Source organism: Euwallacea similis, chromosome 27 (assembly GCF_039881205.1).
Source record: "Euwallacea similis isolate ESF13 chromosome 27, ESF131.1, whole genome shotgun sequence".
NCBI classification, from domain to species: Eukaryota; Metazoa; Arthropoda; class Insecta; order Coleoptera; family Curculionidae; genus Euwallacea; species Euwallacea similis.
The window spans coordinates 2774904-2798357 of NC_089635.1; the positions used below are offsets into that span (position 1 = coordinate 2774904).

At 41.6% G+C, this 23454-nt stretch overlaps 3 protein-coding genes across 4 annotated transcripts in view; 1 reads left to right on the forward strand and 2 right to left on the reverse strand.

Moving 5' to 3' along the window:
- Positions 1-23454, forward strand: part of LOC136417273 (rho GTPase-activating protein 11A-like) — a 46852-nt gene that overhangs the window by 17694 nt on the left and 5704 nt on the right. The gene's annotated exons all lie outside the window — the stretch shown is intronic.
- On the reverse strand, positions 234-23290 carry LOC136417269 (zinc finger SWIM domain-containing protein 5-like). Of its 2 annotated transcripts, none has more exons than XM_066402886.1 (13): positions 22895-23290; positions 10188-10299; positions 9861-9988; positions 4830-4966; positions 4586-4741; positions 4213-4518; positions 4022-4153; positions 3691-3964; positions 2932-3637; positions 2575-2810; positions 1874-2523; positions 1577-1811; positions 234-1341 (listed from the first exon to the last, which is right to left on the reverse strand). In XM_066402886.1, the coding sequence occupies exons 1-13, from the start codon at positions 23247-23249 to the stop codon at positions 1073-1075; spliced, it is 3696 nt and encodes a 1231-aa protein (XP_066258983.1). In that variant the 5' UTR covers positions 23250-23290; the 3' UTR covers positions 234-1072. The 2 variants fall into 2 exon arrangements, with proteins under 2 accessions (XP_066258983.1, XP_066258982.1); XM_066402885.1 differs by having other exon boundaries at positions 2932-3640.
- Blm (Bloom syndrome helicase) lies at positions 5081-9129 on the reverse strand. The gene is made up of 8 exons (XM_066402889.1): positions 8796-9129; positions 7779-8711; positions 7567-7729; positions 7356-7507; positions 6695-7145; positions 6410-6639; positions 6054-6359; positions 5081-5996 (listed from the first exon to the last, which is right to left on the reverse strand). Exons 1-8 carry the CDS (start codon positions 8924-8926, stop codon positions 5117-5119), a joined length of 3246 nt encoding a protein of 1081 aa, XP_066258986.1. The 5' UTR covers positions 8927-9129; the 3' UTR covers positions 5081-5116.

Consider the following 23454-nt stretch of genomic DNA (forward strand, 5'->3'; position numbering starts at 1 on the left):
CCATTCCCGTGGCTGCTACCCTATAACAGATGGCTGAAATCCTTTTAAAGGACTTTATTCTACCCGTCTTCATGGTAACGTAGATGGTCTCAAAATCTGCTAGAGAAAACATAATAATACAGTCCCATGCACGTAATTACAAGTAAAAATGATCTCTAACACTACAAATTCAATATTACGAACACGCTCGAGGGTATTGTGGGTGTTCGAATCGTCAACAAAACTCCAACCACTAAATTACAAACATTATTTTATTCACATTATCATAAAAATAATCCATAAATTAATTCTACACATACATCTATGTGTATAGTAATACGTAAACAGAAGACCGACTACGCATTCTGATCATCTATACGTTATTTTTATAAGTTATGTACACGCTGTACAATCCGGAGGTGCCATTGCGGCGACGCCGCTCTTTTATTTTGGCAAATGTCTATATACACAAAATGGCGGCGCGGTGGCACGATAAGAGTTCCGACAATAATTAAAATAATAATCACAGCTCTATTTTCATATAAAAGAAAATGACAAATAAATATATAGTTAGAGTCGGGGGGTTAGCAAAAACAATTGGCTTATGACGATTTTGTACTTACACAAGTTGACCTAAACGCTATTTACAGTCTTGGCAATATTTACAAGAGGTGTGCGAGCCGACGCCAGAAAGAACAAAAAATGGCGGCGCTGTCGGAAGGACGGAGCGGGATTAACGGCTCGAAATGTGTCTCAAGGACACGTTTCTCCCTTAACAAAAAAACATCTTTGGCTTAAAACAGAAAAAGAAGTTAAAACAACTAAATTGGCGCTTAATTAGCTAATAATAATAATTTAAAAGCCGAGATCGATTCGTGGCTGTAGTTCCGAAAATTGACCTACGAGATGTCTGGAGTTTAGTTTGAATTTCCGGAACCAACGGCCCCTTCATCAGTCTGTCAAAAAAACATAACCTAAACAACAAAATATCACGAGAGAGACCGAATATTGCACTCTAACGGGGTAAGGGGCAGCAGCCCCTGTGGTGACGGAACTGCGCAGCTGCGTGCGCGCAGCACCTCTTCAGCAGTCATCAGCCGAACCGCTCCTTCACTAGGAACATCAGCTTCTTCTTCCCTTTATAGGCTACCTTCATATTCTCTAACAGCTGCGCAAATTGGGCGTGACCGTCATGAGCAAGCGCAAAAGTATCTCTGGCCCTTCCTAAAAACTCGATAAAATCTGCGTAGTGGCGGGGGGAAATATGTGTCAGTCGCGAGTGGGTGGTGTTGACGTACGCCGCTACCGCTGCCTCCAGCAGAGGTCGCAACGGTGGGCGGTCAAAGGACAATGGCTTCGGACCTAATTAATTTAATAAGTTACTAAAAGAGTGTGGGAGATTTGTTTACTAATTTCTAACATCTGTCAAGTTTCGATGTGCTAGCTTAAAAGTTATTAATATTGTTTTTTTCTTCTGCCGGTAATTTGACGTTTGTCAATTTTCTAAAATTTGTATATATTTTTCTAATAAGTTGCTAGCATCAAACTTATAAAAATGAGGTGAGGCACTGATAGTGAATTGTTACCACAGCCTTACCAGGGGCGGAGCATCGGCTGCGAAGCGGTACGTGTTTGGGATCGGGATGGGGCGGCGGTACGATGGGAGGCCCGCCCGGGGGCGTGGCCCCGCATCTTCGCAGTACGTCGCTTAACACGGTGGCACATTGCACATTTTTAACAAGCAGTGGTACCATGTGACCCAGCTCGGTTTTGCCTAGGGAATGGGCTAATGCCATAGCCCAGTGGATATCGTTGATGGCCGGGTGTGTATCCTGGAACCAACCGAACGTATTAAATTTCAAAAACATTTTTAATGTTCTGACTTAAGACCCACCTGATTGTATGCCAAATGCACGTGCTTCATAGCCAGCATACCCAGCTTATACGCCCTACTCGGATAGCCGCGATGCTCCATATATCTTGCGATGGTAAACAGTTGTGACGAAGTCATTATCAGCGAGGCGGCGTCCACCACAATCTGATAGGCTGTCTCGAAGGCCAGCGCTTCGTTTTCGCATAATGTAAGCGCGTTTAGGGCACAATTGGGCGGATCCTTTGTGGCGCACTGTAGAGCCAAAGTGCGCGCGCATCCGCTCAATTCTTCCTGCTGCTGGAAGCTCAACTGTAGACGCAACATGGTGCCTCGCGACATTATGGTGGTGGCCACTGGTCCTGCCGCCTCCGTTGCAGAAAAAAATTGATACCAGTTTTGCATCAACGAGATGAGGGCGTCAAGGCCAAGTTCTACTGCACACGTCACCAGCCAGCGCACCATTTCTCGTCTACGCCAATTCATTGATGACAATGTCATGCGCATAACTTGTAATCCCAGCTCGAAGGCTACGCTTAACAGAGTAGGGTGTCGCGGGCTGTTTTCGGGCGTGGCAAAACGAAAAGCGTCCTGCGCCAGCTTGAACAGGTGGGAGGAGCTATGGATATGCCGTTGCGACGATTCCAGCACTGTGCGCAATCGCATTACCTCCCCTAAGAGATTCACAATGAATAAAGTCATGGGAAAATGGAAAAGAATGGCACCTTTCGCCGCACTGAGCATGGTGCTACTCAAGGCGCATTGTTGACTTTCGATGTGGCCCAAGGTGAACCAGCGCGGGGGCCGGCCCGCCCCGGCCAACGGGCCGGCCCCGTTAGAGCCCCCCGATGGGCCCCCGTCGCCGCCCTCGCCCTCCTCCAGCAGCGGCAAACGCATTGCCCTCAAACCCACTTCGTACGCCAAATCTGGATAGTAATTCAGCAACGACAAGAATAAAAACCTGCCAAGAGATATAACAATCTGTAGTACTCAAGTCAAGAATTTCATTGCAGGTACGTAAAAGAAAGTTATAAATTTCTTTAAAGTAATTCTAACTTGAAAAGTTAACCCGTTTTACTCACCTAGCAAAAGTGTGCATCGGAATGGACTCCGGATGTATCCCAATTCCCAATCCACTAGTTGGACCTGCCTCAAGCAAAATAATAGCCTGCCTCCTCAAAACAGCTACTAAACTATTATCTAACTCAATCTCTTGCAGCTTGGCAATAAGGCGGTCCTCTTGTTTGCAGGCCTTTTCCTGTGCATATAGCCCAACAGGCATCACGCGCTGTTGTCCCAGGCCTATTAACGCCACCTCAAAGGCCAAGGTCAAATACGTCTCCGCCCTATCCCTGGATCCAACTACCGGTACGTGCTGGTAGCGTGGTCGTAAATTGTGTTGCTCGTCCATGCTCACTAGATCCAAGTAACTGGGCGTACGTGGTCTCTGATCATCGGGAATAGTGGAGGCATCGGCTAATGTGTCAAACAAGCAGCCAATGGGATCCAAAGGATGCCCCACCCACCCATCCTGATTGGCTGGTGCGCTGGCGCTCGTGGTGGAGCAGGAAGAACTCATACACGCGCCTTGACAACGCGAAGTACACGCTTTAGGCTGCTGCGAGGAAGTGCCGGCTTTTTGCTGCTGGCTCTCATGCCACTGGCGCTGCGCTTGCAACTGCTGTTGCTTCATCGTGCGCACCACCGACACGGCCAGTCGCAAAGCTGCTTCTGAGTGTCCGTGCGAGCGCAGCGAATCAACTCTTGCTGCACACCACGGTATCGATTCTACTTTAATCAATGTAAATAATTAAAGTTGTTGCAAAGTGGGAAAGACTTACCGTTCCAAAGAGGTTGTCCCTGAGAATTAAAGCTGCCGTTGGAGTTTGAGTTGTCGGGTACGTGAGAACAGTACGTGTCGCTGGACAAGACGTTTTTCAGGTGCATGTTGTCCCAGGACATGGCCACTGCATCTAGGGCGCGGTGGAATATGGTCCGCGGCAGCGCCGGTTTCGAATGTCCTCTAGCGGACACTCTCAGTCTTTTCGCGCCCCGAGGGCTGTAACTTGGCTCCTCGTCATCTGACTCGCTTGAACTGTCCGACGACTGGTAATTCTAACAAAGGAAAACCCTATACAACAACTCGCCAAGAAAAAGACTTAAAATACTCACAGGCCTGTTACTTAATCTGTCTCTTTCTCTCTCTCGTTCACGATCCCTCCTCTCTCTCCGTTCCCTGTCTCTCTCCGAGTACCTATCTCTCTCGTACCAATATCGATCTCTATCTCGGTCCCTATTCACATACTGTGCACACAAGAAACCAATCACATTGCTTATTTCAATTTGACCCAATCAAAACTTACAGAATCTCGGGGACCGCCCACCAGTTGCACCCGAAAATCCGGGTCTTCAGGGGGACACACGTCCATCCGGATCCATTTGTTCAACTGCTCTTCCCACTGCGTCTTTTCGAGGGGCGTGCAGCCTGGATTAAGGACGATGCACACCCATAAAGAACCCAATTGGTCCCATAACTGCCGACATTTATCCGTCATGGGTGTGCCCTGTGATTTCCAAAGCTGCAGACGCGGATCTTGTAGAAACTGTTCGGTGATCAGAGTGAGCATGCGCGCGCCGTTAGAATCTTGTGCACGCAACATTTCACGTACCTATTGTCAGTAATTGATATTGTCAATTAAAAATTGCAACGAAAGAAATAATAATTGACAGACTCACTTTGGAAAAGAGGGAGTTTAATTGTTTATTGGCATTATAATAGGTGCCTTGCGCGAGATAGGAACGCACTTGCTCACACACTTGAGTTTCGTCCAAGTGCCACGAGTGAGCATCGTCAGCGGCAGCACCTGCGGTGGGATCAGGGGCGCCAGCAATCTGTCAAAATAAGTGATTTCAAATACAAGAAAAAAAACTGATGCGTAATATAATTAAAAATTATAAAGACTTTTCAGTTGCTTCTAACCTGATTGATTTCGCTGCGCTGTTGCAGTATCTCGTCAGCCAGCTTTTGCGCGGTGGGGAGCACTTCAGTGTGATGCTCCGCAATGAGGTATTGCACGAACTTTTGCAGCTGCTGCCGATCCATTTGGAGAAGCGTTTCTGTGAATTAGAAAAAAAATTATTAATGATGTATTTAAATATAAAGAAGTTAGCTGAAAACGGGAACCACATATTAGGGTAATCGTAATATCAATAAATAAAACACTTAAAACCAAAAATCAGCAATTTTATTTGACAATCAATTGACACTTATCTAATGTGAACGGGCATCAGCCCCAAACCTCTACCCTTAGTATTGCCCTTGGACTTCCAGCCACTAGTTTTAGGCTTGATCTTCTTTCCGCCCACTTTCCTCCTCTTAAACCCTCCCGTCTTCCCCGCCCAGCCGCCCCTCTTGCGCTTTGCACCCCGATTCGAAGGCCCTGCACTTCTAAAATCGCCCCTCCTCTCATCATCCGAAAACTCGTCAATCCTCTCTTCGCTCTCTATTTTCTTCAACGAAGCTAACGGCGCAATTGCATCATGTTCTTCCCGAAATTTCTGTGTGATTTTTAAGAAAAATTCTCCGTATTTGTTGTAGTTGGCAACAGTGACGTGTTGGATCTTGAGCATTTCTTCTCTAGTTATTGGGAGGTTATCACTCATTGATTTAATCGCTGCGAGGTTCATGATTGAGGAGAGAGTGAGATTACGCTCCATAGCAAGTCTTCTGCACTCTTCCAGCAGCTCTTCATGACACTGAACTTTAAGATGGGAAATCCGTAATTTCCTTGCAGCTTGCAGTTTCGCTACGTTTTGTATTTGAACACTGTATGGAACTACTTCTTTGGAAGTTGATGGTTGAGCTTGTCTGGGTTTAATTGCAGCTGCGGGCGCTTCCCTGCGTCTTTCACTGCAAACTGAAATCGCCATTTTAGTTGTGGAGTTGAAGAATTGATAGAACTTTGGCCCAGGTTTGAGGTAGACCACTGGAAAATCTCCGGTGTAAGCGCAAAAATCCTGCATAACGTGTTTGAAAATGAGTTCTTTTAGTATTCGATGGATTTCGTTTTTATCCATGGAAGCCCCTGCACCATAGAGAGGATGCCGGTCATGACCCTTGGATAGAAGTTTTTTGGTCTTGGACCCCCTAAAACAACCATTAACCCATTAAAAAATTGCTCACACATCACTTTACAAGACTCACTTAAAAACCTCCGCAATATAAAGCAGAGTAACATTTTCCTTGCTAGTTAAATCCCGGAGGATTTGACAAAGTTGACGCGCCTGCTCACCCACCTCCACAGTCTTATATTTGTCAATATTAAGACAATTATCGCAGGTTGTCGCTTTATTTGCAATACAAATGCGTCGATCAAAGTGTTCGCCCAAGTAAATCAGTTGTAGATATCTGCGGCAATCCACCACGTTTTCGGCGAAACTGACCATTTTTTTCAAATTTTCTTCATGCGCATCCAGTGTTTTTCTAAGGTTGCTGTCGCGTTGCATCAGCCTGGCACGGATTGCAATTAGCGGAACTCGGCGCGCAGGGTTAAAAGTTACCTCTTCAGGCGAGTTACATCTCCGTAGGAATAATAGAGGTAGGAATATGAGACTTCTCCGTCACGGCCAGCCCTACCGCTTTCCTGATAAAAAGCTTCTACTGATTTGGGAACTGAGTTGTGAATCACAAACCGGACATCTGGCTTGTCTATACCCATTCCAAAAGCTATGGTAGCTACGATTACGTGGAACTGGTCTTGCATCCATTCCCGCTGAATTGCTTCGCGAACCTACAATTAAACCAACAAAGTACAAACTTAATTTAATAATAAAATTTAAAAGTACCTTATCGCTCATCCCCGCATGGTAAGGCTTCGCCTTTACACCTAATTGAATAAAATCGTCCGCCATCTTATCGCAATCCCCCCTACTCAAACAATAAACAATTCCCGACTTTTTGGGGAATTTCGAGGTTATAAGGGCAGCGATTTCTTGAGTAGCCCCGCGATGCTTCTGCACCACCTCATATTTGATGTTGGGCCGGTTAAAACTGCGGATGAAGCGCTTCACTCCCGACAGTCCTAAAATGTTGATGACGTCGTTTTCTACTTGTTTGGTGGCAGTAGCCGTGAGGCATATAATAGGCACGTTGGGGTAGTTTTTGCGCAGCAACCCCAGCTGTTTGTAGTCGGGTCTGAAGTCGTGGCCCCACTGCGATAAACAGTGAACTTCGTCCAGAACGAATCGTGCTAGTTTACCGCGTTGGTATAGAGCGTTCAGACTATCTATTGTGGCCCTAAATTGATGAACAGTATCAGGATTATATTGAACATATTAATGAACATAGAGGTGGTTCATTCAAAAAAATAATATAGGCAGAGAGTACAAAATACCTAATAATAGGAAAAAATTCTCAAATAATTTCGTTACCATTTACGACAATTTTTCATGGTTTATTGCCCAACAATGAATGGTCCACCCCTTGTAATCAATCGACTCCCCTCACCTTGACACATTAATCTTTTCAGGAGTGAGATATAATAGCTTGATACCTGGCTCACGCATGCTCAATTTCATATAAATCTGATCACACTCTTCCTTGGAGACATCAGAGCATAAATGAGCGGCAGCAATATCCAAAGCATTCAATTTATCAACCTAAAAATATCCTTTAACTTAGTACCCCCCTCCCTCCCAACAACTTAATCAAAACCTACTTGATCACTGATCAAAGCACGCAGAGGGGACACCACAATGGTGACTCCTGGCATTAAAATAGCCGGCAGCTGGTAACACAGACTCTTACCACCCCCTGTGGGCATGAGCACAAAACAATCGTGCTGCTTAAGACTTGCATTAATAATCTCCTTTTGGTGGGGCCTAAGGTTCTCAGTTAAATATGTTAATGTATTTTAATAATAAAACTTACCTGAAGGCTCTTAAACCAAATTTTTGATGTAAAACTTCTAACATCACATTCGAATGTTCATAGGTGCCACAGAATTCTGTAGAGTCATCATGTCGATCTTTGAAGCCTTGCCAGGGGGGCTCCTCTTCATCAAACACATTTTCCTCCCAGTTGAAGTTGGAGACCTCATTGAGGAGGTCTTTTGTATCTATTTCCATTTGAGCCTCATCAGTAGCTTTAAATTTATTATTAATGAATTTGTCAGAGAATTTTTCTGACTTTGATTCATTGTTAAGACTTCCGAATCTCCGTTCAAACTCATCGTCATCCATGTAATCAGCACTGCTGATAGCCATGGAAGGGGTACTGCTTTCAGTAAATCTGGACAATTTTTTCTTGCAGCTGAACTTAATTTTGGATTCTACTACTTGAGGTTCTCTCTCTATTCTACTCTCATTTGAGGTGTTAGCACTGGAGTCAAAATTTGAATTCTTAAAGGATTTGAGAGGAGATTTTGGAGCATCTTTAAGGGATTGTTTCGACTCATTTGTTGAATCAAAATATTTGCTAAGTTTGTGTGAGTTAAATAGATGTGGACTGCTGGAAGTACTCCAGTTTGATAAGACTTTAGCCATTCCATTTGGGCTGTGGTGCAACCCATCCAAAACATCTATTTTTTTGCTATTAATTGAAGGTGAAACTACTTTTGTGAAAGTGAATTTCTTAGTGGAAACTTGAGACTTTGTTGCAACTGTATTGGGGCGTTTTCCCTGAGAGCTCTGGGAGGGACACAGTTCCGTTAAATTGCAGTTGTTTTGGAATTCTAAATTGTGCATCAAGTCCTCTCGAAGGCTCTCTTTAGTCAAAGCAAATTTGTTTGAAATTTGCAAATTGGGATAAGTCTCAATGGAGCTCAGTCCCGTGGGGCTCTTAGCAGAAGATGATTTATACAACCTACAACCATTTGGCAGATCTAGTTTATGCTTAAACTCTTGTCGAAGATTAAAATTTAACATTAAGCTTTGCATTGTTACCAACCCATTTTTCGATTCCAAAACTGAGACACTGGTGGAGGCGATTTTAGAAGCTTTGGCCTTCTTGAAATCGAACTTCTTGACTTTGCTGAGATCCTTTTTACGAAAAAATTCGAAAAAATCGTCATCTTCCATGATCAGTTTTTTAGTAGGTTAGGGCAGATTATTCACTTGCCGGATACTTTTCTAGCCTCAGAGGCATCGAGTTAACAAAATAGAGGATTTAAATAAACGATTTTACTATTACTTTTGCTTAAAATAGAGCGATTTGAACAGAAATGCAATAAAATATATTGGTAAATAACTGTACAAAGAGGCATGGCGGCCATTTTGACAAACGACACAAATGACTTTAAAGTGACAATGTTGAAGGTTGACGCAGAATTGGAATAAATGCACGAGGCCAACTCAATGGCGGCCATTACTGACGTCATCGCAGATAGTCGTAAAAGCCTTATACGAATATTTATTGTAAATTCCATTAGTAAATATAAAATTGCGAAATAATTAAAAATTTACATTGATTACTCAATAAATTTAAAAATACTTTTAATAAAAATTCAAAATTCCAATGTTTACATCTATTATAATAATAAATGCCACCAAAATGACCATTCATCTACAGTTACAAGTGTGATTTAATGGTTTGGGGCAACTTGTAATCGCTTATGCGGTCAAGATAAAAGCGAAAAAACGGAGGAAAAGTGGCAAAGGTTGTGGTCAAGCGTAAACAACGAAAACGGGGCACGGAAAAGCAAAAGTGAGCGACATTCAAACGCGGGGGGCGGCTTTAAATGGTTTAAAGGGGATATGTCAGGACGCACAAGGCGAAACAGAACTGTACTAAATTTAGTACAATTACACAAGCCCACTTCTTGTGGCAATTCACTTGTTTAGTACAATTTCCAACTTAAAGGGGATATCGCGAAGCGCGCTACGGGCGACATTAAAGCGTGCAGTCTCGCCTGGATCGATATCTCGCCGCCTTGCTACCTGCTGCCTCAATTATCGTCTCATCCCGTCATCGGGACGATTAAGACCCTTTGTTCTCGACGGTTTTTTTACTTACCGGAAATAGGAACTCTGAGACGGACAACTTCGGCATTGCGGATCCGGTAGAGAGACAGCGCCACCACGTGCTGACACCAAAAGATGTCCCTAGTGTCGCACGTACACGTCACTGACGTAATCTTGCACCTGTCACAGAAGAGTAATTTAGGGCGCATTCGGAGGCACGCATTAGTACGCACTAAATGCGACAATATGATCGAATTCTTCCACTGTCTGGTTTATTAATATCGTTACGTAACTTCCTGCGACCATATTGTCGCTCATTTTTTTTAATGCCCGAATTCTCCTTTAGTACAATTATCACGGCATAAAAGCTGTTACTCACCTATCAAAACTGACGGACACTTTGAACTTGTGAGGGGGTTCCGGTGCGCCGCAGGGCAGGGAAGCCGGAGGGGAAGTCTTAGGAGCCGTCACGACGCCGCTCAAATGGAAACCTGTAACAAAATGTCTCATGAGAACCAAAAACGGTCATCTGGAGGGTTCCCACGACCTGTCTGACCGCTTCTCAGAAATTACGCTCGTTTTTTTTTTATTATTTTAAAGTCGCCTATTAATGTTTCTCTTCTCAGAAGATGTTAAATTTCTACGTGGAAGAGCATTAAAACTTTACGGCCCATTATGATCGAGAAATGAATTGTACTAGACTTAGTACAATTCTTTTGTTCAATCTAAAAACATCTGCTTTCATGGGTAGGTACCAAATGAAGCGCGTATACATTTGTGCCCCGAATTGCATTTGCAAGCCCCGGGAGGCAACCTGGGGCTTTGTTCCCTCAATCCCTTACAAAGCGCGAGAAAAGACACCGCACAATAGTTTCGGATTTATCTTTGAAATCCCTCTGGTCTTGTTCGCAAACAAGAGGTAGTAGAGAATGTGATGTGGGTGCATTCAAAAAACACGCGGCAACGCCGCCTTCTTTCTCCGCCGCTGCTGGTCTAGGTCATCGTCCCCCCTTCCCACTTCCGCGTGACATCCGTCAAGGCTGTTTTTGTTTATCTGCCAGTGGCACACGCAGTCGATGACGCCGTTGCCATATAGTCCCGCTTTTCCCTAATTCCTACGAGTGCTCTAAATGCGCGTCGCTCAAAGGGCTTAACTTTAAATCAGCTGCTCGACAGTTAAGACCGAAAAATTGCATTTACTTTGATTTTTAAAGGGAAAAATAGCGCCGAGAACATGACAACATTGCGCGCAATTCTCTACCGGTATGGCGCGTTGCATCCGGCCACGCAATCGCCGCCCATGCGTCATCGGCGTGGGAATTTGTTGTTTACGCGTAATTCCGGAATGCAGTTGTAATAGTAACATTTCATTCATTATTTGTTTTGTTTTGATGACGTCACTTGCACGCACGCACGCACACACGCACGTACCCACGCGCACATACGCACGCACACACACACGCACACACACACACACACACACACACACGCACACACACACACACACACACACACACACACACACACACACACACACACACACACACACGCGTATACATACGTATATATATGCACATACACACGAATACACATGCACACTCACACGACATGCGTTCATTCGATCAATGTAAAAAGTGTCGATGATGTAAAACTAAGATACCCTTTTGCCTCAGACAAAACAAAAGAAGAATCGGGGAAAATCAGTGCCGACAGTTAAAGAAACGAATTAGCGAAGGGCATGGGCGTGGTACAGGGCGCCGTGGCAGCTATTTTAAAGGGGCTCGAGCGTCCCGACGAGTCGCTCCTCTTTAAGAGCGTCGTGGCGTTGCGGCGTGCCGCCAACAGATCGAGGGTATGGAGTGTGGCATCAGAGACGGACTAAAAAAATTTCGTCAAGGAAAAACCTTTTTTAAGTACTAAAAAAAATTGTATTCCTGTGACCACAATTATAAATAAGAAATTTCGGAGAAATATATTGGAAATATTATTGAATTAAAAAGTTAAAAGAATTAAAAAAAATATCATTGCGGTAGAATAAGAATTGTACCATTTTAGTACAATTTATAAAAATGGAAAATAATATTACTGGTTAACCTATAAAACTACTAAAAAACCCTATATCTGTAGCCAAAAAAATAATTGAACTATAGTGTAATTGTAAAATTTATAAATCGCAATGAAAATTCAAAATATCAAAGAACAAAATCATATTTCACAATAACATGCTAAACTTAGTACAATTAAACAAAAACAGCCAAAAAAGGTGTACTTTATAAGGCAAAAAACTCTTTTTCTTTTTGCAAAATGCGGTCCTGTTTGACTGGAAAGCACCTGAGTCCCCAATTTGTCACCGGGGTCGTCTGTCTTTGTTTTGTTCTCTTTTCGGGATTTCAGGTGCGAACCGCACCGCTGCACCGTGCGAAAATAGATACGCTATTTAAGTCCTTTGACCCACATTCCTGTTGTTCCATTTCGCTTAAAGGTAATTGTACTAAATCGCTACCAAAAAAAAAGGAACACGAAAAAACCTTTTTGGTTTCCCCTTGCTCTGGTCGATCCAACAGTCGTTTTCCCCGGGAGCTCCACGTGATAATAAAATTTAAATTACTGGCGCGCCGGCGCTCAACGCCTGCCAACCCCTATCGATCGCCCACTTGACGTCACACGGGTCGTGAATGGCTCGCGACATTGCCACTTCACCCCAAATGCGACCTCATTCTCATTTTGCTTGTCAGGACTTTGACGCGTAATTATACTTGAATAGTACTGAAGCCGGCAACGTCGCCCGAGTAAAAAAAATATTGCTAGTAATTTGTGTAAACAGAGAAGTGTGTCTATATGTATTATGTAGGCTGGCTGGGCGGACGATTCGCTGCCTTACGGAGGCGGCCTTAAGGGCTCTAGGGCGAAGGGCGGGGACTGATCAAGGGGGGGGACGGCTTTAAATTTACACGGGCGGCGACAGAGGGGGCCTTTTGGTTAATAGATAAGTGTCATTTTTTATTAATTCCTGCAGATCTGTTGTTTCCGAGTATTTTTGCTCAGGATTTGAGCAGGAATTAATCAATAAGAAGATACAGCTATGTTACAGTAAAACTTAGTATATCTGCTATGCACGTATAGAGATACGTAACTTCATTATAAATGTTTTTCTAGCGAAAACCGGCCTAAGAACTAGCTTTTCCAGGAAAAATCAAAATGCACCAAATTTAAAACAATAATTACTTTTTGAGTTTTCAGCCAAAATTTCTTCTATTTTCAATTTTAATAACCGGCTTTCTATCTAATTGCATCTTTCGTTCAATCCCACGTTACGCAATGGTACTAAAGTTGGTACGATTAAGAAAAATCTACATTTTCATAGTTTTTTGAGAATCATTTAAGAAAAAGTTTTGAAAAAAATGTACTTATAGCAAACCTGCCGATAGATATTTGCATTAAACCTAAAAGCTTCATTAGAGACATTGGGTGGATGAAAATTAAAGAACATTTAGTTAAGAATTGTCTAGAAGACATTTTTAATTGTAATCCATAAACTTTTCCTTCAATAACACCTCCAAATTCCTCTTTATCGAATGTTAAGAAAACAATTGTATTAAACCGTTCTAGAGCTTCCTTAGCTACTCTGGTTGAACGAAAAATAGGAATGTATTATTGGTTTTGTTTAGAAGTCCTTTTTAATAATAATCCTCAACTTTTCATTCAATAGCATCTCCTATATGTACTATACAAAATTGTACTAAACTTAGTGCAATTATAAAAAACTTTAGTATTAAGTAAAATCATGCAAACTAACATTGCAATCTCTCTCCCAGGACTCTCATAAAATAGCCCCTTCTAACGTAATCAACGCTGACAACTACCCTGAGAGCATGTTTCTGTTCGTTGGGGGGGGGGGGGGGGGGACGCCCCCTATCTCTTGTCAGCATAAATGGACCGCAGCACTTACAAAATAAATTATAAAACAATATTTTCAGTGTATACACCCCCCTTTTGTATCCTTTTAATTCGATTCCCTGGGAGGGCTGACATGCACAGAGGCGTAGAAAGCCTGTACCAGAAATGTACTGAATTAACTACAAAGTTGTACTATTCTGCGTTCTCTCGAGTCTCGTTCACACGTAAACTTATTTAATTCAAAGCATATCGATTTGTACTAAAAAAGCGCATACACATGGCACGTCCGAAATTGAAATAACTTTGCTGCAATATGCCGCCAGACACGCCAAAACTTATAGATTCCTTTCGGGAAATTTATATCTCTGCAGGTCGGTGGGGAGCCTCTTTTCTGGGATTGAGTTGACTCACACGCATCGAGTTTTTCAATGAATCAGCCTTGATTCGACAATTGAAGTGCTTCTAGCAGATATGTGAATTATAGGAGACCTTTAGGTGGTATTAAGAGAGTTTATTATATTGTATTACATTGATTAAAATTATTTTTTGAATATATTCGATATTACGAAACGTCCTTATTAAAAAAATGTAAAAAATTATATTAAACTTACAACCAATAAATTCACTTGATTTGACAACTCAAACCTACGTAAATGTGGCAATTCGGCCCACGTATAAATATGGCAGCGATTTGTATTATTTATCATTGGTAATGCCGGGGGGTTTTGCCATTTTCTCGATGGAAAAGAGCCGTTTTTCCGGCAACAATGAAAAAGCGGCGCCCGTCTACCGAAAGTAATGGTCGCTTTTTTGCGCGTCCGAATTTAAATTTTATTCCGCGTTGAATTATTAGCGAAGCTCGCTGAAATATTACGCTTTTCCCGTAAATCCGCCGACGTAGATTGAAACTGATTATCATGAAGCAGGGTTGTCGCGAAAAAGTACCAATCAAAAAATCAATAATAGTACAATTTTCTCTTTAGCTTTGGGTTCTCCGTTAAGCTTGAGTTTTTTCAATTTTCCATTGAGCGGCTTTAGGGCAATTACTGCGGCAATTTACCGCAAATTCACTGTTAAAAGCCGCTTCCGTCAGAATTGGTGGTGGAAGGGGGGGGGGGGGACTCTGAAGTCAATCAAGGCGCCCTCAGCCAGGACAGAGGAATCCTAGCTGACGCAAAAACATCAAACTTGTACTATACTTAGTACAATAACTTTTTCTGTTTTGACGTCATTGAGGCGTTGGTGCAGATCGTACCGACCTGGCAACATTGTTTCACTGATTACCGTGCAGGTGTCGTCGGTCTGTCGACGGCAGGTGCTCCCGGCGGCGCACCAGAAAAACTAATTCCAGTGGGTTTTTTGCCCGCTACCAGCAGACTAATTATAGGCTGAATTTACCGTTTTGAATGACTTTAGTACAATTCGTTTCCGTGTGTCCTGGTCCATGATAACACCGAAAATCTTTGCAAAGGGTCGCGTGGCCTTCGCGATTTTCCGAATCAACAAGCAACAATCCCTTCTGGCGTATTAAAGGGGCGCCGACGGCACGTCCCGACGCAGACCGACCCATCCGCTTTAAGCCGGCTAATTATATCCCGGTTAAGCGGGATCCCCGTTTCGGCCGGGTCAACCTGTTTACCCTCCTGATTCCCTTCACCCTGATTGTCTTTCGGTCTTATCTTGTAAAAGATTCATTCATTCATCCAGTTTAGTACAATTATTTTCGCACTATTATTGATTGGAACTACCTAAAATTTTGTAGTTTGTATAAAGCCACTAAAAAATGTGGACTCTTTTGTATTATGTATTGTACTAATGGAAAAAAATTGTACTAAATTTAGAACAATTATATAAAGTGTTTATAATGTCTTTTGGATGCAAATTTTAATCAAGTTCAAGGATGGTTATATCATTTCTTGTCATCACAGTTATTCAAATTAGTATTTAAGGGAATACGAACCCAAATGCGCGAAAAAATAGTTAAATATCTTTTCAAACGGTGGATGTGTTCATATCTAAATCGACACATATAACTAATAAATGCTGGTTTAGGTATAGCCTTAAAAGTTTGAGGGATTACTTTGACATTTTTGCCGAATACGGAATACCATACCGATTGTAAATAAACAATTGTGAATCGTTTCCGCGTGATGTGGAATATCTCTAGGCCACGCTGATAATGATGGTAGAGCTGCAAAATCCAAATTTTGCGTCAAAAAAACAGTAGTTTCCCAAGGCAGTGGTCCAGATATCAAATTAAAGTTTATGACGTTGTTGTAAAACAAATGTGACATTCAACGTCGTTATGTAACAATCTGCTTTTTTACTTTAATACTATTAGGGAATAAGGTCTCACAGAGAAGTTCCGATTTGCAGCAAAATGAAAAAAAAAATATCACACAATGTTATAACATTTCTAGAAAAATTTCTCCAAAAAAAAATCGTACTAAGCTTAGTACAATTCCAAAAAACTAAAATATCGACAGACTGTTATTTTCGATAGCAACGATTGTACAACTTATTTACGCTTAATAGAAACTTCAAGCGGGCACTTGAACCGTGACACCTGACGGTACAATTAGCAATAATTACTTCATCGGTACAAAACCGTATCAAATCGCACACACAATCGCCGACAGCCGGGTCCGAAAAAAGCCCCACGCGCTCCTCACATTCATAATAATTCTATGATAAAAAGCTGTTTCAACATGACCTGACGTCACCGGACAAATGATAGTCGAATTAGTACCGGATTGATTGGACGAGGCGCCAAGTTTACGTAAATTGCAATAATTGTACTAATACGGGCTGAAATTTAAAAAGAAATGGCGCCGTATGTTGGATGCGCACAGCCAGGAAGCGGACGAAGTTGATTAATATTCGAGGAACCCGTTAAGGTACCACCTTTTTTCGGAAATGTGTGTGCCAACATGTGTCAAGCAACGGTACTTTTATCTCTGTTGTTATTATTTATTGATCAGCGTTGAGAAGTCCAAGATTTTAATTAGTTGTACTAAATCAGTTTCAAGTTAGTACAACAAGATTTCTTGGATATTAAACGAATTTTGGCGAACAGACGCACTCAACTACCCATCAGGCAATGTTTATTTAATGTCCCCTTGTACAAATAACCCCGCAGGAGTGTCCCTTCACTACAGAGCGAATTGTACTAAAACGGTTTTTTTTCATCTTACCAGCAGGTAAACAAAATGTAAATGAAATAAGCGATTAATATTAAACAGGCCCGGATTATTAACTTATTCAAATTGGGCCTTGCAACTACAGTTAGCCCGAGAGAAAAATGCGCCACATATTCAGAGCCCAATTGTACTAACCACAGTACAATTCAGCGGCCCTCGCTCCATCATAAATAAGTCGGCGATAGCCGATCAATATGGCGTCGGAGATCGGTGGCACGAAGTTGCTCTAGGCAAATGAGATCAAAGGGAGCCGCTGCCCCTTCCCTCCCACCGGTGGCCCCAAAAATTATTATTTGCTTATGCGAGAAGGGTCGCGGACGTGACGCAACCACAGTGTATGGATCTATCGGCCCGGAGAGTTGGGAGCGAGCTTCAGGCAGGGAATTCTATTGTACTTTTGCTTAATATAATAACAGTACTATTTACGTAGCTCATTAAGCCTCGTTCGTAATAATTATACAATATTTAGTAGCATTGCTTTCAACCTCCTCTAACAATGCAGACAATTCGAACAATCTATGAGAAGACCATCCTCAATTCTTTAGAATAGAGGTCCACTTTTTATGTATTGTTACTGACAAATGCTAATAAACTTATGAGGAATTGGTTATAGTTGTACTAAACTTAGTACAACACATTTTCAGCCCCTTGGATACTCGCTACCTACATAAGAACTCATCGTACTCTTTTATTTTTTATACAACAACTCTAATTGCAGTAAAATTGATACGATTAATTTCAGCCCTTTGGGCACCTACTACCGCAGGTTGACGTAATTTAATAAACTCGAACAGATTCGTTCACAATTGTACTAAACTCAGTACAATTAATTTCAGCCCCTTGGACACTTGCTACCTACGTAGAAACCCATAAAAATCTACTCTCTCCTATTGCGCAACGCGAAGCGCCACAAAAACACACCATCTGGCCTGACGAGGCCGTTTTTTCCCTCCTAAGGAAACGCCTCACGTGGCTCAAGTATTACTCCATGCAGCAACAAAGTAACAAAGCTGCTTCATTACAGTTCGGTATCAAAGATTGATACCCGAGTGAAATAATCTCCACTCGGGGGCCGTTGGCCTCCGACAATGGTGTCCCATAAATTAGCGCCACCCCTATGCCCCCATAAAGGTCCCTTGACGTTACGGCCCCACCGAGATTACTATGACGCAGATAGCGCATCGTCGAATTTAAATTTTAAATAAATATACATCTAGTTAAGTGCAGCTGTTCGGCCATTTTCGGCCCTGGCCGGTATGCAGATCAGACTTATGGTCTCAGGATTTGCATACGAATCGTGCGATTATTAAATATTGTTTCGCGCTTCCAGCGGTAAATTGATTCAGAAATGTCGAACAGGCGAAGATCCTGCACAAGTCTGAGAGACTGTCTAGTGTTTGTTTAGGTATCATTGGGTCGGGTCAGGTAGTTCCATCGGGGGCTTATAGACCGACTGGGCGTAATTTTTAAAGGTACCATTTTGCCGGAGCCATAAAGCGCATCTGTCTGGTGGGCGGATTTCCCACAAGTTTTTTTTTGTACTTGTATTTTTGTTTTGTACAAAAGATTTCCGTGCAAATGCAACTTGTTTTAGTTGTTACAATTGTCGTTTTTGTAATTATACTAAACCTAGTACAATTAGAGATATATTTTTCAATTTTAAAATGTGATCTACTTAGAAAAATGACAGGAGTACATATATAGAACATATATAGATCTTGGCTGATACTAATAATTGTACAATATTTAGTACAATTCCAAATCCAGTATTACTCAAATTCAAACCGAACCCCGTTGACAACGTTCGGGTGTATTAGCCATCGATGCGACGCGTCCCCTTTGACATTTAGGCAAAATGTCAGCACATAAATCAAATCATGCGGGGCTCATTGGCCTATAACGTCCGTGTTAAAATAGTACAATTGCCTAGACAAAGGCCCGAAAACGTGAAAAGAATGTTTAAAAGAGAGCGTTGCCGGCCTTTCAGGCGCTTTTTTTAATCGTGTGTGTGTGTGTATGTGTGTGTATGTGCGTGTGTGTGCGTGTGTGTGTGTGTCCGGGCACATCATCATCATCATCATCACAAAATCGTATTGTTTCGACGTACAAAGCATGTCCGAAATTTGAATACAACGAGGAATCTATTCTTTATTTATAAAAGGGATTTCCAGCCAGGCAGAGACTGCCTTTGTCCGCCTGTTTGAGGCGTTTAATTAACAACTTTTCGCGTTGTACTAAAAAACTGATAATTGTACTATACGGGCGATGCGTTATTGTTTCCGCTCCGCAACTTTTTCCCTACAGAGGTTTTCCAATTAAAACTTGCTCCACCGAACATTCCTCTCTCTTCTAGAACACTCCCGAAAAATCTGAAACATTTTTAATTTCGCTTCCTTCAAAAGCGGCTAATTCTTTCCTTTTCAACGATCTCGCATGTCGTTGAACTCCCTGGCAATTGCAATTAAGATGACACAATAACGAAACAAAAGAGAGCCGTATAAATAGACCGAGCGAGCGGCCAGGTAAGCGAGGTTGAAGGTTGACCACTCGGACGATGATGATGATGATGATGCCGGTTCTCTCCGGTGATTAATGGCGCTTTGTGTCCATGGAATTCCAGTTATGTCGAAGCCTCGAGTGCGAACGTGGCAACAGCGCCACCTGACGCACAGCGGCTACAAGTGGTCGTTAGAAGGGGAGGATATTGGTGCACTCTCTGAAAGGCGAACGATGAAAATATTTAATGCCATCCCCCTTAGAACTTCATTGTAGTAAATTCGGTACAACTGTGCATTTCACTAAAGGCAATATTGAAAAAAATATTTTCTACTACGTGAGAAAAAAAAACTGTAGAAGACTAAAGATAACTGTAGAACGGTAATATATAGGATGTTCATTTAACAGGCGCTCGGATTCCTATGAGTTTATTTGTGATTTCATAAAAAATCAATTAGGGGGATATATGTGAGGCTAATGAAGGTTAATTTTAAAATAAATGACAACCCTACAGGATGTCTTAAAAAATGGGACATCGCATTTCTTTATAGTGATATAATCCTCTCTTGAGCCTGAGTTAGTTCCTAGATCTTTTTTACTCTGGGATGCAGTGATTTGAAGCTATAATTTTTAAAAGAAATTTTAGACCTTTGTGGTGTCTTACAAAAAAATTAATATCACACTTAGTTTAAGTTAGATTTTAATAATTTTAGGATGGATTTTCATGTAAGTTCTCATTAGTAAGTACGAATATTCATTTGGTTAAAAATACATACGGGGTCTTCATAATAACAACTTTAATTTTCACCTTTTCAACTTCAATTTTTAAATTTTTTTTCATTTTAGTATAAAATAATGTCATAATTATCTTAAATTTTAATGGAATTATAAATTATTTCAGGAAAACTTGCATTCAATCAAAACACAACTATTTATTTCACTTAATCTAGAAAAAAATCGTCAAATAACACGATTGCGTAATTGTACTCAGTTTAGTACAACCCTACAAATGTTTTTATCAAATTACTTATTTTTAAGCAAATTTGAATATAATAAAGTTCTTTTGAAAATTATACCAAACGCAGTACAAAGACAAATTGTTTTTTTATAAAGTAATTTATACTGCAATGACCGATTTAATATTTTGAATTTCCCGCTGATTCATGGCCATCTATTAGCGAACAGTTAAATTCGATTGTCAGACAAATATGGCAACTGTCTGGTCGCTGTTGAAGAATTATTATTGTCAAAAAGTGAGGTTAAGGATTATATCTAAGAGTGTTATGGGTTGTCATGCTTCTTGGCGAAATTTTAAGAAGTTTTCGTCTTTATGATGTTACTAAATAAAAATACATTTAAACCTGAGTTAGTTTATGCTGAATTTATAAGCTAAATCAGCTAATAAACCTAAGGAATGTTACCCCTTTTAACCCGATCCTCAACCGAAGAGAATTCCCACAGCTGCATGAAATCAAAAGCTTTTAGACCTGGTTATAGTGGTGGCCCCCCGAAAGTGTTTTTTTTTACTTGAACGCTTCTTCGAGCAGCGTGTCAAACTTTCTTGCACCGCGTTCCCACCCATATTGTTGCACCACTCTTTTGTTCTTTCTAGCCATCCTCAATTTCAATACAAATTGCGACCCGTGGCAACATCGTCACGCGCGACACCTTCACTCTCAGCTGTTTGGCGACGCTACGTCACCGCCTAACGGAGGCCCGTCCAGTGCCGAGCGCCATTCGGCCCGTCTTCGGGCGTTTTCACACGCGGCAACGCCGCTCTGTGTCACTGTGCTTCACGAGATCAAAGGTGGCCTAGAGCTGCGCCGTTGCCGGCTCCTGCAGGCGCCGCTAAAATTGCCTAGGTACCTCTAATAACCGTAATCATCTGGGGCTCCATTAATATAACTCAAGAGGCAGACAGACAGGTCCTCCCTTTCCTGGAGAAAAAGTACCGAAAAGGGGCCCCGAGACTAATTTTCGTTCTCAAAGTTCCCCGAACTTATTTATTTCGCTTTAGTTTTAATAATATGATGAATGGAGCTTCGCGCCCGTTTTTTTTACTTCAATTTCGTTCATGGTAATCCGTCACAACTAGTCATTTTCTTAATTTGAATTGTTGTTTAGTATAGTTGCCTGTAATACGTAATGAATTCTGAACACCATACCACCAGAGCTTTTTTTCTGTTAAAATCAATAGAAAGTATTAAATTTAGTAAAACACTAAAAAATAAAGAAACGTGAACTTTCTAGGACTTATTTTGATATGACTAAACTGAGATACAGATTTGAGTTAAGAATATGTAGGTTTAAGGTTGAAGGTTACCTCTGTCAGTAAGAAAATAGAGAATACAGGGGGCGCGTTCAAAGGAGAGTGGTATTCAAAAACCTTTAATTAAATATGTACTGATAATTTTTGTTAGTAACTGTATTAAATTTAATACAACTCAAAAGCCTTTCGTAATATCTATTTAGAACTTCTCAGCTTAACTTAAAATAACCTCAACTTATTATAAATAATTCAGAGGCGTATCAACCAGAGTTTACAAAATATTGTATCTGAATGATTAAATTTCAAGTAAAAACTTACACACGAGCTATTTTAGCAAATTATTATTGTGGTAATTAGCATTTTAGGCTTCTGGTTATTTAGGACATATAGATCAGTTAAAAAATTATTATTTTTTCCAAAATCCCATTGGAATCCCTTAATGACAGTCATATTGAACTTTTTTAGATTGAGCTGTATTGGGTTTCTAATAGAAGACTCTACTAAGGATTCACAGGAAAAACTCGGACATTGATTGTAAAGGCTTCTAGGACTAACAGATGTAAGTCAGTTGAAATTTTACCATTTTTGTAAAACTTTTACTTTTTTTTGAAGATTTTTTAAAACTTTCCCCAAGGTAATTCAATTTTGGAGGTTTGCTAAAGATTTAAAGGAAAACAATGATTGAGAAGTACTTTGGAGGGTAGGCATTTCAGGAGATTATTCAAGGTTAGTCATAGAGCAATGATGATCATACAACAAACTTAAAAACACATTTATGCTCATTCTACATCACTTTAACTAATCATTACTATATTGCTCATCACTTAACTCCCCTTATTGTCCTCCCACCCAGACCAAGGCAAATATTTACTCACAGCTCTAATCTGGTCTCATATAGATAAACCTAAATCCTCCTGTGTATGTCCTATCTATGAGTGTGGCTCACAATAATGATGATGACACCTTGCAAGCAGTCCTATAGGCCTTGCTGAGTGGGTGGTTTAGGAGAAATGTCCAATACACACCCACTTGTCTGTATGTAGGTAATTAAACAATGTTGGAGCAATTATGAGTGCTGTATGGGAAAAATTGAGGAAACCAGTTGGTTGGGTGTGGCGCCCCATTCAAGGCTGTATATGCTAAATGTCTGTTTTATGCGTATAGGTGATAGTAATGAAGGCTTATTAGTGCAGTGACAAAATCTATGTTTAGGTACCCACATACCGACTTGCAATACATTATCCACACATCCGTTCTCAAGCAACTTCATTCCTTTGCAGAAGGCTAAGCTTCCCGGTTCTTGATTGTTTTGGACTCGGCTCAAACTCGAGTACATGCAAATGTCCCTCTCGTTCCGGGGGAAGCTCCAAAAGACAATCCGCCGTTGGACCGGTTCGGGAATCCGGTCGTATTTCTCCTCGATGCGGGCAAAGGGTACCGTTTCGGCCACTTTCTTCGCGGTCACGTCTAGCAGTGAGTCAGGGTTCCGCGGGGGCGGCGGTCGTAATCGCAGCGGGGCACAACAGGGCGGCAGGGCCCCCACGGGGGGGCGTCGGGGCGGTAGCGCGTCGTGCGCCATGCGTCGCCGAACGCGCTCGATCACACACTGACGTTTAAATGCGAACGCCTCGAACTCGAGAAGGGGCGTCGAAACTGAAGTATACTGTGTTGCCGAGTTGACTGTTTTTAAACAACTTGAATCTCTTTGGGGCTCATTCTCCTGGTACCAAGACCCAACGTTTTTTTATCATTTTACGTGTCCAACATTTTCTGGAGAGATTAAA